Below are 16439 nucleotides of genomic sequence, written 5' to 3'. Positions count from 1 at the left end.
TATACCAAGTGGCGATGTTCGCGCACCGCCCCAGGTATTCATTTGAGGCTGCGTCGACCTAGCGGAGGCCCAGGACCCGTTCGGATAATCGTCACCGATGTTGGCCGTGATCAGGAATCGAACCCGTCTCGCCAGGTTCGTCGCGCAGCGTAGCACTGGGACACACAACAACAACAAACCACAACCAACAACACCAACAAACAACGCCAACGCGTCGCGAAATAAACACGCGCTCACCAAACGCTCAGCGTCTCAAGATTTTATTGAGGCCCCCCGACACAGTCCGAACAACCACCCGCACACACAACCGCACGGCGGTGTGGGAGTCTCTAACACGCGTCTCTTCATCGCCGCCCTCCCACCACCACCACCACGGACACGGCGGCACGGCGAGCCCATCGCGACTCACTCGCTCGCCATCCGGAGTCCCGGTAACGTGGTCGCGCTTTTCCCGGGAGCCCTTCATGCACGTGGGGAGGTCGCCGGTGCCGCCGCGTCCGCGACTCGAACGGTCGAATCCGTCAAGTTCAGTCGATCCGTCGCGTCCCGTCGCGTCCCGTCCCGTCCGACCGCTCGGAGGTTCATCCTCGGCACGCGTGATCGCGACGTGTGTCGACGCTACCTTTCACCGGTTCCCTCTCGCCTGCCCCCCTCCTGCCCGCCGGGAATCGAACCCAGGCTGGAAACGGGCGGTCAACGTCTCGTGGGGGAGCGGGGGGGGAGGGTCAGGAATCGAGCGTCGAAGCCACGGACCTCCTGCACTCCAGGCGAGGGAGTTAACATTTCCTCGCCGCTGTGGCTCGCGCACGATTTTGGTGTGACCCCCTCCCCCGCTCCGCACCCCCACGATGGGGGGGAGGGGGGGCGAGAAGAAAGCCGTCGCTGTCGCCCACTAACTTTTTATTTTGTTTTTAAATGTTTAAACCACTTCATGGACTAGAGAGAGAGAATTAAGAACAAGTTGTACGCGTCGTCCGCTGGGATGTCGTGGGGAGCGGTCGTGCGCGTGTGTGTACATGTGTGTGTGTGTGTACATGTGTGTGTGTACATGTGTGTGTGTGTACACGTGTGTGTGTACATGTGTGTGTGTGTACATGTGTGTGTGACGCGTGCGGGTTTGTGTGTGTGTGTCTACGCGTGCGTGTGTACATGTGTGTGTGTGTGTACGCGTGTGTGTGTGTGTACATGTGTGTGTGTGTACATGTGTGTGTGACGCGTGCGGGTTTGTGTGTGTGTGTCTACATGTGTGTGTGACGCGAGTGTGACGCGTGTGTGTGTACGCGTGTGTGTGTACGCGTGTGTGTCTACACGTGTGTGTGTGTACATGTGTGTGTGACACGTGGGTTTGTGTGTGTGTACATGTGTGTGTGACACGTGCGGGTTTGTGTGTGTGTGTGTACGCGTGACACTGGCAAGTTTGTGTGTGCGTTGTGGTTTGTGTGTGTGCGTGTGTGTACGCGTGTGCGTGCGTGTGTGTGTACGTGTGTGTATGCGTGTGTGTGTACGTGTGTGTGTACGTGTGTGTGTGCGTGTGTGTGTACGCGTGTGTGCGTGTGTGCGTGCGTGTGTGTGTACGTGTGTGCGTGCGTGTGTGTGTACGCGTGTGTGTACGCGTGTGCGTGTGTGTGTACGCGTGTGTGTGCGTGTGTGCACGTGCGTGTGTGTACACAATCCCCACGACAGCCTCTCACAACACGAGTAACGGTTCACATCCGACAGCGCGAACTACATCTAGGAAACAAGATCAACATTAAGAAAGAAAAAAACATCGACCTTCGGTCACATACTGCGTGTGCGTGTCCGTTGTACGCGTGTGTGCATGCGCGTATGTGCGTGCGTGTATGTGCGTGCGTGTGCCTGTGTGCGTGTGTGTGCGTGTGTACGTGTGTGTACGTGCGTGTGTGTGCGCACGTGCGTGTATGTGCAAGTGTGCGTGTGTGTATGTGTGCGTGTGTGTGTGCGCGTGTGCGTGCGTGTATGGGTGTGTGTGTGTACGTGTGTAAGTGTGTGCGTGTGTGTACGTGCGTGTGTACGCGTGTGTGAGTGCGTGTGTGTACATGCGTGTGAGTGTGTGTGTATGTGTAAGTGTGTGTGTATGTGTAAGTGTGTGTGTGTACGTGTGCGTGTGTGTACATGCGTGTGTGTGTATGTGTAAGTGTGTGCGTGTGTGTGTGTACATGTGCTTGTGAGTGTGTGTATGTGTAAGTGTGTGTTTAAGTGCGTGCGTATGTGTGTATGTGTGTGTACGTGTGTGTGTATGTGTAAGTGTGTGTGTGTGTATGTGTGCGTGTGTGCTTGTATGTGTAAGTGTGCATGTGTGTGTACATGTGTGTGTGTGCGTGTGTGTACGTGTGAGTGTGTATGTGTAAGTGTGTGCGTGTGTGTACGTGTGAGTGTGCGTGTATGTGTGCGTGTGTGTGTACATGTGTGTGTGAGTGTGCGTGTATGTGTAAGTGTGCGTGTGTGTGTACATGTGTGTGTGAGTGTGCGTGTATGTGTAAGTGTGCGTGTGTGTGTACATGTGTGTGTACGTGTGAGTGTGCGTGGCCCGACTCGACCACTCTGCCCATAACCCAAGGCGCCCCCCCCCCCCAACAGACCAACCCCCGCCGTGACCGCTCCTCGTTCCAGCAAGAGCCCCTACGGCGTAGTTTCTGCTCCCCCCTTCATGTGCGCGACCCCCGCGGGGGGGTAGGGATGAAGGTGGGGGGGGCTAACCCCGAGTAACCAAATGGGGGGGCAGCAAAATAATAAAAAAATCCCAAAACTTCACCCAAACTTCTGAGTGGTCCGTCCATTCGTCCGACCGTCATCCGCTCCGTTCCCACCCACCCATTCGTTCATTTGCTCGAGATGTTAACTACCTCGCCTGGTGCGCAGGAGGTCTCCGTGGGTTCGATCACGACCGACCGACCCGTCCTGACGTTGCCCGCTGTATATTTGGGGGTCTGCGTGGCTCCCGCTCTCTCTGCCCGTGGGACGCGTGGATTCGTCCGGTGCCTTCCCCCCTTCCACGGCACGAATCGACGGCCCACGTTGCGTTGACAGTGTTCGGCGGGTCGCAACGAATTTGAACGATGGGAGCGATGGGAGCCCGCTCCGCCGGGCGATCGTTCGCGGTGGGCAAGTTCGCTTCTGAAAATCGAGTTGGGGTCGGGGGGGGGGGGGGGCCTTCCCCGGGTCAAATAAATGAAAGCCCGCCGACAAATTCACAGCCGACAAATACTCTTTAAGCGCGGAGACCCCGGTAGAAGAATCCACGCGACCGCGTGGGGAGAGAGAGAGAGACCCGCAAACTCCCACACATACAGCAGGCGTCCGTCGTGAGGGGTCGGGGTCGAACTCACGACCTCCTGCGTGCCAGGCGAGGGAGTCAACATCTCGCGAGATTCAGAGGAGGAGGAGGGGCGGCTTAGTTGGCGGGGTCAGAGGTCAGAGGCGAGCCCCCCCCTCTCCCGGCCTCAGCCGCGACCCCTCCTCGCTCTCATTCACTCGTCATTCACTTTCATTCCGTCACTCCTGCCTGTCATTCACTCGTCAGTCACTTTCATTCCTTCACTCCTTCCTTTCATTCACTGCTGAGTCACTTTCACTCGTTCACTCCTGCCTTTCATTCGCTGCTGAGTCACTTTCATTCCTTCACTCCTTCCTTTCATTCACTAGTTAATCACTTTCAATCCTTCACTCCTTCCTTTCATTCACTCGTCCCCTCCTTTCATTCCTTCACTCCTTCCTGTCATTCAGCGGTCAGTCACTTTCATTCATTCACTCCTTCCTTTCATTCACTCGTCCCCTCCTTTCATTCCTTCACTCCTTCCTGTCATTCACTCGTGAGTCACTTTCATTCCTTCACTCCTTCCTTTCATTCACTCGTCCCCTCCTTTCATTCCTTCACTCCTTCCTGTCATTCACTAGTGAGTCACTTTCATTCCTTCACTCCTTCCTGTCATTCACTGCTGAGTCACTTTCATTCCTTCACTCCTTCCTTTCATTCACTCGTCCCCGCCTTTCATTCCTTCACTCCTTCCTGTCATTCAGCGGTGAGTCACTTGCATTCCTTCATTCCTTCCTGTCATTCACTCGTGAGTCACTTTCATTCCTTCACTCCTTCCTTTCATTCACTCGTCCCCTCCTTTCATTCCTTCACTCCTTCCTGTCATTCACTAGTGAGTCACTTTCATTCCTTCACTCCTTCCTGTCATTCACTGCTGAGTCATTTTCATTCCTTCACTCCTTCCTGTCATTCACTTGTCAGTCACTTTCATTCCTTCACTCCATCCTTTCATTCACTCGTGAGTCACTTTCATTCCTTCACTCCTTCCTGTCATTCACTGCTGAGTCACTTTCATTCCTTCACTCCTTCCTGTCATTCACTGCTAAGTCACTTTCATTCCTTCACTCCCTCCTTTCATTCACTGCTGAGTCACTTTCATTCCTTCACTCCTGCCTTTCATTCACTCGTCCCTTCCTTTCATTCCTTCACTCCTTCCTGTCATTCACTCGTGAGTCACTTTCATTCCTTCACTCCTTCCTGTCATTCACTGCTGAGTCACTTTCATTCCTTCACTCCTTCCTTTCATTCACTGCTGAGTCACTTTCATTCCTTCACTCCTTCCTGTCATTCACTGCTGAGTCACTTTCATTCCTTCACTCCTTCCTGTCATTGACTGCTGAGTCACTTTCATTCCTTCACTCCTTCCTTTCATTCACTCGTGAGTCACTTTCATTCCTTCACTCCATCCTTTCAATCACTCGTGAGTCACTTTCATTCCTTCACTCCTTCCTGTCATTCAGCGGTGAGTCACTTTCATTCACTCACTCCTTCCTTTCATTCACTCGTCAGTCATTTTCATTCCTTCACTCCTTCCCGTCATTCACTTGTCAGTCACTTTCATTCCTTCAATCCTTCCTGTCATTCACTCGTGAATCACTTTCATCCCTTGACTCCCTCCTGTCATTCACTGCTGAGTCATTTTCATTCCTTCACTCCTTCCTTTCATTCACTGCTGAGTCACTTTCATTCCTTCACTCCTTCCTGTCATTCACTCGTCAGTCACTTTCATTCCTTCACTCCTACCTTTCATTCACTGCTGAGTCACTTTCATTCCTTCACTCCTCCCTGTCACTCAGCGGTGAGTCACTTTCATCCACTCGTCCCCGCCGTTCACTCAGCGGTGAGTCACTTTCATCCCTTCACTCCCTCCTTTCATTCGCTCGTCAGTCACCGTCAGTCCTTCGTCGCCGCCTTTCATTCCTCCCGACAGCCCCCCGCCGCCGCTCACCGTCACACGGAGCTCCGCCCCGCGGCAACCGCCGCCGCCACCTCTCAGCGTCACGACTGCTGCCGCTTGCCCGTCCGGCGTCAGTCAGCGACCGTCGCCCGGGGCCGTCACTGTCACGTCTCCTCCCCCTCCGTGACGTCACCGGTGACGTCGCCGCCGACGTCACCGCCCCGTCAGGCGCACGACGCCGGCAGCCGCGTCGCCCCACGGCACCGTCAGCCGACGGTCGCGACGACGACCGCGGCCGGCGTCGCTTTGGCCGCAGGGCCGAGCGTCCGTCAGTGTCACCGTCACGCGACGCCGTCACCGTCACCGTCACCGCCGTCACCGCCGTCACCGTCACCGCCACCGCCGCCCGCGCGCTCCATCGCTCACCGGTAGCCGAAACGAACGCGACCGGGCGGCAGCGGTCACCGGCTACCGCTGCCGGCGCCGCCGTCCCCGTGGTGGTGGCCGTGGTGCTGGTGGCCGTGGTGGCCGTGGTGGTTTGGAGGCGACTTCTTGAGCTGCCGTCGCAGCGCGTTGATCTTGCCGCGTGTCTCCGCGTCTTCTTCTCCGTGCGCCTCGGTTCTCTTGTCGTCGTCGTCGTCGTCGTCTCTGCAGTCGTAGTCCACGATCGCCGGCCGCTCCTCCTCCTCCCCACCTCCTCCGACGATGCCGTCAGGGCGAACCTTCGCGACGTCCTGCGGGGGGCCGGGGCAGAGCGGGCGGGAGGGTTTGTGGCGAGCGAGCGGTAAAGAGCTCGCGACGCGTTCCGCGCTGAGGTCCTCCTTCTTCCGACGACGACGACGGTGCCGGTGGTCGTGATCACCGGCGAAACGTCACGGTCACTCGGACCGTAGATGTCGCTGCCGGTTTAACTCTCTCCGACGCGCGACAAACGCTCAGTGCCCAACCAGCAACGAGTTTGGGCCACGTTTTGTTCACGCGGCCCAACCGCCTCGCTAAACTGGCCCCGGTGGGCGGTGGCGGGTTGAACGACACGTGAACGTTCACGCGGTGAAATCCGTCACGTCGGGGAGATACTTTTGACACGACTCGGGACGTGCGGCACCGTGATAACGCCGCTTCTGAGCGCTCGACAACAAACCGATTTCTTCGTACGGCGCGCGCGGAACGACACGGTGACGTGCTGGCGAGGGCGGTGGTGGTGGCGGTCATCGCAGTGGTCACAGTGACATGGCATCTGGGCGAACTTTAGCGTTGCTACGTTGTTTACAGACACGTCGTTTCGGCTCGGGGCGCTGCGCTTTTCACGAACGCGTCTTCTACTACGACGGTTGCCACGTGCGCGGCGGGGAACGCGCGGGCTACAGGCAAAACCAATAACAATTTTAAAACGTATACATAGATCACTGGAACGATCGTGGTGGCGTCATTCCTTTCACGCGGCACTTTTTCACAAACGAGTCTCCTACTATAATTGTTTTTTTTACCCTTTTATCTGGCAACAAAACTGACACCTTTTTTACAAGGAGTCATGTTTGCATAGACCACAATACCTGCCTGCGGTCGGAATGCAAACAAACAACACAACTCTGATAATGTATGCACTGTCCTTGAAGTTGATGGGTCCACACCCGAGCCAGCTTTCCTTAGAGCCTAGTCTCACGTGGTGTTGGACCAGATGACGCCAAAAGGCGTCTCCTACTACTGAAACTGCGAGTAAAAATATCATAATTTGCGAGCAGGCTGCAGGTAAAAACAATTTATTTTTTATATAAAAATCGTTCGGCTGGAACGATCGCGGTGACGGCCGCGCTGGTCACTGCACTCACGGCGGTGGCGACGGTGGCGGTGGCGGGGGCCTCGCCGCTGGGCGGGCAGGCCCCGCACACCTCCTTGGCGTGGGTGGCCACGATCGCCGACTCCACGTAGGGGAAGTCCAGGAAGGAGTAGGGCAGCGAAAGGCGCACCGTTAGGCGACCGCACCTGCACCGGGGAGGAGGAGGATGAGGAGGAGGAAAATGAGGAGGAGACACACGAGGGGGGAGACAATTTGACGGAGCCGCTCAAGATAAAAGCAACTCTGAACTAATAGGGGGTTTTTCCCCTTTTTTCTGGCAACAAAACGGACACCTTTCGCAAGGAATCATGTTTACATTAACCACAATACTTGCAGTCAAATGCAAACAAAAAACAATACTCTGATAATGTATGCATTGTCCTTGAAACTGATTGGTCCACACCAGAGACAGCTTTCTTTAGAGCCTAGTCTCATATGGCGTTCGACCAGATGACGCCAAAAGGCGCACACAAAAGGCGCACACAAAAAAAAGGGGAAAAAAACCCTATTCGTATATTTTGGTACTGGCAAAGGAGGTCCCATGATGCAACTCTGAACTATTTAAACTTTCACCATTGGAACCTCATTTGCCAGTAAAAATATGATAATTGTTTTTTTACCCTTTTACCTGGCAACAAAACTGACACCTTTTGTTTTTTAACTACCAGGATAAAGGCCCCGATAGGTGCAGGAGGCGGTCATGGGGCAGACCCAGGTGGTGCCATGGGTTGACTGCTGTGCCAGGCTAGGTGCAGGAGGAGGTGACGGGACCAGACTCAGGTGATGCAATGGGTTGTACTGCTGTGCCAGGCTAGGTGCAGGAGGAGGAGGTCACGGGACAGACCCAGGTGATGCCATGGGTTGTACTGCTGTGCCAGGCTAGGTGCAGGAGTAGGAGGTTCACGGGACAGATCCAGGTGGTGCCATGGGTTGATGAACTGAGGATGACTGGGGCACGGCTGGTGCATCACCACCACCATCACCACCACCACCATCACCACCATCACCACCACCACCACCCCACCACCATCACCACCACCACCATCACCACCACCACCACCATCACCACCCCACCACCATCACCACCATCACTACCACCACCATCACCACCCCACCACCATCACCACCACCATCACCACCCCACCACCATCACCACCATCACCAACATCACCACCACCACCACCATCACCACCACCACCACCACCATCACCACCACCACCATCACCACCACCACCACCATCACCACCACCACCATCACCACCACCACCATCACCACCACCACCACCATCACCACCACCACCACCATCACCACCCCACCACCATCACCACCCCACCACCATCACCACCACCATCACCACCATCACCATCACCGCAGCACCCACAGATCAACCAGCGCACGTGCACGGCAATTACTGGACGCGGTGTGCCCATCGAGAGCCCCCCCTCTCCCCCCCCTCCCCCCCACCCCCGGCCCCTCGACCTGTCGTAGACGAAGATGTCGTTGCGCTGCCCGCCCAAGAAGGTCCACAGGTCGGGGCCGGACGAGGCCTGCGCGTGGACCGTCACTGCGGACGACGACGAGGAGGAGGAGGTGGAGGATGGGGTGGGGAGGCGTCGTGCCAGGCGGCGGGCGGAGGAGCGCGAGTGAGGGCCGCGCTCGCTGAGCAGCGCGTAGGCCACGTCGCTCAAGCCGCGCGCGTCCAGGCGTGCGCGCAGCCTGTCCAGCCTGCGTGTGCGTGCGTGCGCGCGCGTGTGTAGGTGTGGGCGCGTGTGTGTAGGTGTGGGCGTGTGTGTGTGTAGGTGTATGTGGGTGGGCGTGTTGGTGTGTAGGTGTACGTGTGGGTGTGTAGGTGTACGTGTGGGTGTGTGTGTGTAGGTGTACGTGGGTGGATGTGCGTGTGTGCGTACGTGTACGTGTGTACGTGGGTGGATGTGTGTGTGTGTGTGTAGGTGTACGTGGGTGGATGTGCGTGTTGGTGTGTGTGTGTAGGTGTACGTGGGTGGATGTGCGTGTGTGTAGGTGTACGTGGGTGGATGTGCGTGTTGGTGTGTGTGTGTAGGTGTACGTGGGTGGATGTGCGTGTGTGTGTACACGTGTGTAGGTGTGAATGTGTGGGTTTGCGTGTGTGTAGGTGTGAATGTGTGTGTAGGTGTGTGTGTAGGTGTGTGTGTGTGTACACGTGTGTAGGTGTGAATGTGTGGGTTTGCGTGTGTGCGATAAATGCACGACAATAACAATTCATAATGATGGAGGCCTGTGTGTCTCGGGTAACAATTCGTTTTAGCGCCTTGCGGGGTCAACTGTCGGGGGAGGTTGTGACGCCTGGAATGGCTGAGTAGGGGGCCAATTCGTGAGTGGGAATCCTCGCCACGGCCATCGCGAGTGAATGCGGTGGCAACTATGAAAGGTCTAAAATACAGAAGCGTTCGCATCCGAGAATGTGCGCCGACAATTGCCCCCAAAGCTCCACGACGTCTCAACACCGCAACCTGACCCACACGCGTGCGCGCGTGTGTGTACGTGTGTGTGTGTACATGTGTGTGTGTACGTGTACGTGTGTGTGTACGTGTGTGTGTGTGTGTATACGAGTGTGTATACGAGTGTGTGTACGTGTGCGTGTGTGTGTAAGTGTGTGTGTACGTGTGTGTGTGTGTACGTGTGTGTGTGTACGTGTGTGTGTACGTGTGTGTGTGCGTGTGTGTGTAAGTGTGTGTGTACGTGTGTGTGTGTGTACGTGTGTGTGTACGTGTGTGTGTGTGTACGTGTGTGTGTGTACGTGTGTGTGTACGTGTGTGTGTGCGTGTGTGTGTAAGTGTGTGTGTACGTGTGTGTGTGTGTAAGTGTGTGTGTACGTGTGTGTGTGTGTACGTGTGTGTGTGTACGTGTGTGTGTACGTGTGTGTGTGCGTGTGTGTGTAAGTGTGTGTGTACGTGTGTGTGTGTGTACGTGTGTGTGTGTACGTGTGTGTGTGCGTGTGTGTGTACGTGTGTGTATACGTGTGTGTGTGTGTGTACGTGTGTGTGTATACGAGTGTGTGTGTGTGTGTACGTGTGTGTGTGTGTACGTGTGTGTACGTGTGTGTGTATATGTGTGTGTGTACGTGTGTGTATACGTGTGTGTGTACGTGCGTGTGTGTGTACGTGTGCGTGTGTACGAGTGTGTGTGTCCCCGACTGTGGGGAACGGTAGTGGTAACGGTTATCGCTACGCTGAACTACGAACCCGGCGACCCGGGTTCAATTCCCGCTCACGGCCAACACCGGTGACGAATATCTGAACCGGTCCTGGGCCTCCCCTAGCTCGACTCAGCCTCAAATGAGTACCCGGTGCGGTGTGTAAACATCGCCACCGGGGAGACAAAGGCGGCCGGGCGTGGGGATGCTGCCCACCCACCCCCCTCGTGTGCCGTGCCGGCCTTCACAGGAGCTCGCTAACAGCACTTGCCCCGACAGTCTGTTTAGGTTCCACGGGGGGATCTTTGGTGGTGGTACGTTTGTACGTACGATGACATTTTTTTGCACCGTACATAGCCAACCAGTGCTGATGGGATGGTGCGAATGTAACAAATGTCCCTTACCACCCACCACCACCACCACCCACCCACCCAACACTACCACCCACCACCACAGCACTTGCCCCCTACATTCTGTTAAGGCGACCACCACCACCACTCACTCCGTGGCCTGCGATCGTCAGAGGCGGCAGCCCCCGGCCAGCAGCGCCAGCACGCGCACGCAGCCCGCGTGCTCAGCCATCGGGTCGACGCCGTCCGCGTCCCTCCAGAGGGGCGCCGGTCGGCAGAGCGCGAGGGTGTCCTTCGCCTCGTCCACCCTCCCCACCTCGTCCCCTCCTCCTCCTCCTCCTCCCCCGGCCGGGACAGACGCCAGCGCCGCGGCTGCGGCGTGCCGAGGTCTAGCCGCCAGCGTGGACGCGGCTCCGGCCAACAGGGCCAGGAACGCGACCGCCACCGTCACCGTCACCGCCCGTGGTGGCGGTGATGACGGTGGCGGTGGCGGTCGCCCCGGGGGTTTGCCCCACGGCTGAGGCCCCATGGCCCCGCCGGGAGGCCTGGCGCCTCAACGCGCTGCCGGAGAGAGAGAAGAGAGATGAGAGAGACATGGGTGATTATACTGGTAGGAACCTCCTGGTTACACCAGCCCACTGGGGATTATTGTGTCCGTCGTGCAGGGAGGGGCTGGGTGGGGAGGGGAGGGTGGGGAGGGGCTGGGTGGGGGGTGGGAGGGGTGGGGCTGGGTGGGGAGGGGAGGGGCTGGTCACCCCGTGGTGCCCTTATAAAACTCAACGTTTCACCTACTCACGCCGGCTTGTGCCCGCCCTCACAGTCGGGCATATTTGCGGAATACACCACGCCGCCGTTGACCCTGGCCATTGACCGAGCAACCCAACGTTCCTACCAGCTCCCTCCGCAGGAGGAATGTGTTTGGTGGTGGATGCCGACACGAGGATTGAGGCGATTGGATTTAGTTTTTTTGTGGGAGGGCGGCCAGGGAGGGAGCTTCTGTTCTAAACCTTGGCCGTGCGACAGAGAGATGAAGAGAGATGAAGAGACATCGGTGATTGATGGTGGACGCTTGGATTAACGGGGCCGATCTTTTTGAATTCGTCATTGAACATTTTTTTTGGTGGTGGTGGGGGGGTGGAGACGGTGCTTCTGTTCTAAACCCTGGCCACGTGACGGGCAGCAACAGCAGCAGCGGCAAGGCGGCTCAGGAACTCGATGCTGCTCAATGTGGATGTCCAGATTTTGCTGCTGCTACTGATGCTGATGCTGCTGATACTGCTGCTGATGCTGCTGCTGCTGATGCTGCTGCTGATGATGCTGCTGATGCTACTGATGCTGCTGCTGCTACTGATGCTGCTGATGCTGCTGCTGATGATGCTGATGCTGCTGCTGATGCTGCTGCTGATGCTACTGATGCTGCTGCTGATGCTGCTGCTGATGATGCTGCTGCTGATGCTGATGCTGCTGATGCTGCTGCTGATGATGCTGATGCTGCTGCTGATGCTGCTGCTGATGCTACTGATGCTGCTGCTGATGCTGCTGCTGATGATGCTGATGCTGCTGCTGATGCTACTGATGCTGCTGCTGCTACTGATGCTGCTGATGCTGCTGCTGATGATGCTGCTGCTGATGCTGATGCTGCTGCTGATGCTGCTGATGCTGCTGCTGATGATGCTGATGCTGCTGCTGATGATGCTGCTGTTGCTGCTGATGCTACTGAGGGCTTCAGGATCAGCAGCAGAGAGAGAGAGAGAGCGTTCGTGTGGCCCCTGCTGTTCCTTCTCCACCACTTGTGTTGTTGTTGTTGGGGTTAGAGCAGGGGGTCCCCAACCTCCGGGCCACAGTACCGGTCCGTGGCCTGTTAGGACCCGGGCCGCACGGTAGCAGCAGGAGGTGTGAGCGGTGAGTCAAAAACAAACGTCGCTGGAAAGACCCAATGATGACACCGCCCCCCCCACCCCCCTGATCCGTGAAAAAAATTGTCTTCCACGAAACCGGTCCCTGGTGCCAAAAATGTTGGGGGCCGCTGGGGTCAGGGGGTTACGGGGTCACAGGCCACGCACGCGACATTTGAGCTATGGGACAAATCTGCGGTCGTGAGGATCTCCCCAGAGGTGGGACAAAGTCATTGTTATGCAAGTCCAAGTCGAGTCGCAAGTCATCAAATTCATGACTCGAGTCTGACTCGAGTCCAAGTCACATGACTCGAGTCCACATCTCATAGGTGGGACAAAGTCATTGTTATGCAAGTCCAAGTCGAGTCGCAAGTCATCAAATTCATGACTCGAGTCTGACTCGAGTCCAAGTCACATGACTCGAGTCCACATCTCATAGGTGGGACAAAGTCATTGTTATGCAAGTCCAAGTCGAGTCGCAAGTCATCAAATTCATGACTCGAGTCTGACTCGAGTCCAAGTCACATGACTCGAGTCCACATCTCATAGGTGGGACAAAGTCATTGTTATGCAAGTCCAAGTCGAGTCGCAAGTCATCAAATTCATGACTCGAGTCTGACTCGAGTCCAAGTCACATGACTCGAGTCCACACCTCTGGATCTCCCCCTCCGCCACAGTGTGTGACGATGTCACCCCACGGACGGTTGTTTCAGCTTCGCCGGTGAGTTGAGGAAGCGATGCTTCACAGTCACCCTTTATTTATCAATTTTTTTTACAACGAAACATTTTTTTTACAACAAAAACATGTTTTTTTATTCTAGTGCCAGGGAAAGCCCCACTGGGCTTGTCGGACAGTTTGCTCTTTTTTTTTCAGAAGCGGCCTCGCCATCGCAAGTGAGAGCTTGGCGATGTGAGCTCTTAGCATCATCATCGTCATCGTCGTCGTGTTGACATTTATAACAGTCACCAAACAACGCTCTAACACGCGTGATGTTGATTCTGAATGTGAAGAGGGGAAGAAACCGGACGACCCCGGACAAAGATCCACGCGACCACGGGGGGAGTTGGTGGAGGGGAGAGACACGCAAACTCCAGATATACAGCAGCAGGCGTCAGGGTCGGGATCGAACCCACGACCTCCTGTACACCAGGCGAGGTAGTTAACATCTCCTAGCCACCGTGATGATGATGAGAGAGAGAGACACGCAAACTCCAAATATACAGCAGCAGGCGTCAGGGTCGGGATTGAACCCACGACCTCCTGTACACCAGGCGAGGTAGTTAACATCAGTAATTGTTGGAGCGGTTGACAACACACGTACACATCGGTTTTCAATGTACTTTGCAGTTGTATTTTTATTTATTTATAATCTTAAAAGCTGTAAGGCCACATTAAATGCAAATACCGCAAATACAAAGATCCCCCGTATAGCCTGTAACACTGTTGGGGCAAGTGCTGTTTGCGAGCACCTATGAAGGCCGGCACGGCACACGAGGGGATGGGTGGCCAACACCCACACCCGGCCGCCTTTGTCTCCCCAGTGGCGGTGTTTACACACCGCACCAGGTACTCGTTTGAGGCTGAGTCGACCTAGGGGAGGCCCAGGACCGGTTTAGATAATCGCCACCGGTGTTGGCCGTGAGCGGGAATCGAACTCGGCTCGCCAGGTTCATAGCGCAACGTAGCGCTAACCGCTACACTACCACAAACACACACTCACATGCACACACACACACACTCACATGCACACACACACACTCACATGCACACACACACTGCACACACACACACGCTACATACACACACATTGCACACACACACACGCTACATACACACACACTGCACACACACACTGCACATACACTCTGCACACACACTCTGCACACATACACTACATACACACTCACATGCACTACATACACACACACTGCACACACACACTACATACACACTGCACATACACTACATACACCCACACTGCACACACACACACGCTACATACACACACACTTGCACACACACTCTACACACACACACTGCACATACACTACCACAAACACACACTCACATGCACACACACACACACTGCACATACACTACACACACACACTGCACACACTCACGCTACATACACACATGCACACACACGCTACATACACACTCACATGCCCACACACGCACAGAGATGTCGTGTGTGTTGTGCATCCTGTTGTGTTGTGCATCCTGGTTGGCAGAGTTGGCGGAGTGACACCACCAACCACCCCCCCCCCTATTTGTCCGATTCCTTCACGCTTGCCCCAGTGTGGGCCAGTCAAGGGACCACAGACTCAACACTGCCCACAGACTCAACACTGCCCACAGACTCAACACTGCACCATAGACTCAACACTGCACCATAGACTCAACACTGCACCATAGACTCAACACTGCACCATAGACTCAACACTGCCCACAGACTCAACACTGCCCATATACTCAACACTGCCCCATAGACTCAACACTGCCCACAGACTCAACACTGCCCACAGACTCAACACTGCCCATAGACTCAACACTGCCCCATGAGACTCAACACTGCCCATAGACTCAACACTGCACCATAGACTCAACACTGCCCATAGACTCAACACTGCCCATAGACTCAACACTGCACCATAGACTCAACACTGCCCACAGACTCAACACTGCCCATAGACTCAACACTGCACTATAGACTCAACACAGCCCATAGACTCAACACTGCCCATAGATTCTAGATTTGAAAAAACCTAAGAGTACTGCCCATAGACTCAACACCTCCCATATACTCAACACTGCCCATAGACTCAACACTGCCCATAGACTCAACACTGCCCATAGATTCTAGATTTGAAAAAACCTAAGAGTACTGCCCATAGACTCAACACCTCCCATAGACTCAACACTGCCCATAGACTCAACACTGCCCCACAGACTCAACACTGCCCATCGACTCAACACTGCTCCACAGACTCAACACTGCCCATAGACTAACACTGCCCATAGACTCAACACTGCCCACAGACTCAACACTGCCCATAGACTCAACACTGCCCCACAGACTCAACACTGCCCATAGACTCAACACTGCCCACAGACTCAACACTGCCCACAGACTCAACACTGCCCATAGACTCAACACTGCCCCACAGACTCAACACTGCCCATAGACTCAACACTGCCCATAGACTCAACACTGCCCACAGACTCAACACTGCCCATAGACTCAACACTGCCCATAGACTCCACACTGCCCCACAGACTCAACACTGCCCATAGACTCAACACTGCCTATAGACTCCACACTGCCCACAGACTCAACACTGCCCATAGACTCAACACTGCCCATAGACTCAACACTGCCCATAGACTCCACACTGCCCACAGACTCAACACTGCCCACAGACTCAACACTGCTCCTCCGAAGAGTACGGATAGCTACGTACGGTGCGAAAGAAGATCAACATACGCAAACCACTCAAACAACGCGAACATTCTACAACAACCACAATAATAATCGTCGACGTTTCGGGCCCCTTTTTTCAACTCACCCGCAAGCGAGGGCGACTTCAGCACGGCTGTTCGTGTCCTCACTCTCTTTAGAGAAAAACAAAAATCAAAGAGAGAGAGAGACGTGGGGATTTCCCACTCACTCTCTCCACTCTCTCTGCCTGTCTGAGTGTGGGAGCTGTCTGGGCAGTCTATTTATCTTGGTGGGGGGGGAATCTCCCGCCCTCTCTATGAGAGTGGGAGATGTTTGGGGCAGTCTATTTATCTTGGGGGGGGGATCTCCCTCCCCCTCTCTCTCTATGGGAGTGGGAGATGTTTGGGGCAGTCTATTTATCTTGGGGGGGGATCTCCCTCCCCCTCTCTCTCTATGAGAGTGGGAGATGTTTGGGGCAGTCTATTTATCTTGGGGGGGGGAATCTCCCTC

At 55.3% G+C, this 16439-nt stretch overlaps 2 protein-coding genes across 2 annotated transcripts; both read right to left on the bottom strand.

Annotated features, from left to right (window-relative positions):
* Positions 1-244: 244 nt before the first annotated feature.
* Positions 245-9501, bottom strand: LOC144948448 (uncharacterized). Its single transcript, XM_078877935.1, has 4 exons — positions 9488-9501; positions 8549-8794; positions 7061-7214; positions 245-5965 (listed from the first exon to the last, which is right to left on the bottom strand). Exons 1-4 carry the CDS (start codon positions 9499-9501, stop codon positions 5693-5695), a joined length of 687 nt encoding a protein of 228 aa, XP_078734061.1. The 3' UTR covers positions 245-5692.
* LOC144953125 (uncharacterized) lies at positions 8653-16217 on the bottom strand. The gene is made up of 3 exons (XM_078883682.1): positions 16057-16217; positions 10744-11152; positions 8653-8794 (listed from the first exon to the last, which is right to left on the bottom strand). The coding sequence occupies exon 2, from the start codon at positions 11118-11120 to the stop codon at positions 10761-10763; it is 360 nt and encodes a 119-aa protein (XP_078739808.1). The 5' UTR covers positions 11121-11152; positions 16057-16217; the 3' UTR covers positions 8653-8794; positions 10744-10760.
* Between the last annotated feature and the right edge of the window lie 222 nt (positions 16218-16439).

Source organism: Lampetra fluviatilis, chromosome 3 (assembly GCF_964198595.1).
Source record: "Lampetra fluviatilis chromosome 3, kcLamFluv1.1, whole genome shotgun sequence".
In the NCBI taxonomy this organism is placed as follows: Eukaryota; Metazoa; Chordata; class Hyperoartia; order Petromyzontiformes; family Petromyzontidae; genus Lampetra; species Lampetra fluviatilis.
The sequence above is the reverse complement of the archived record's forward strand: the minus strand, read 5'-3'. Positions and strand labels throughout refer to the sequence as shown.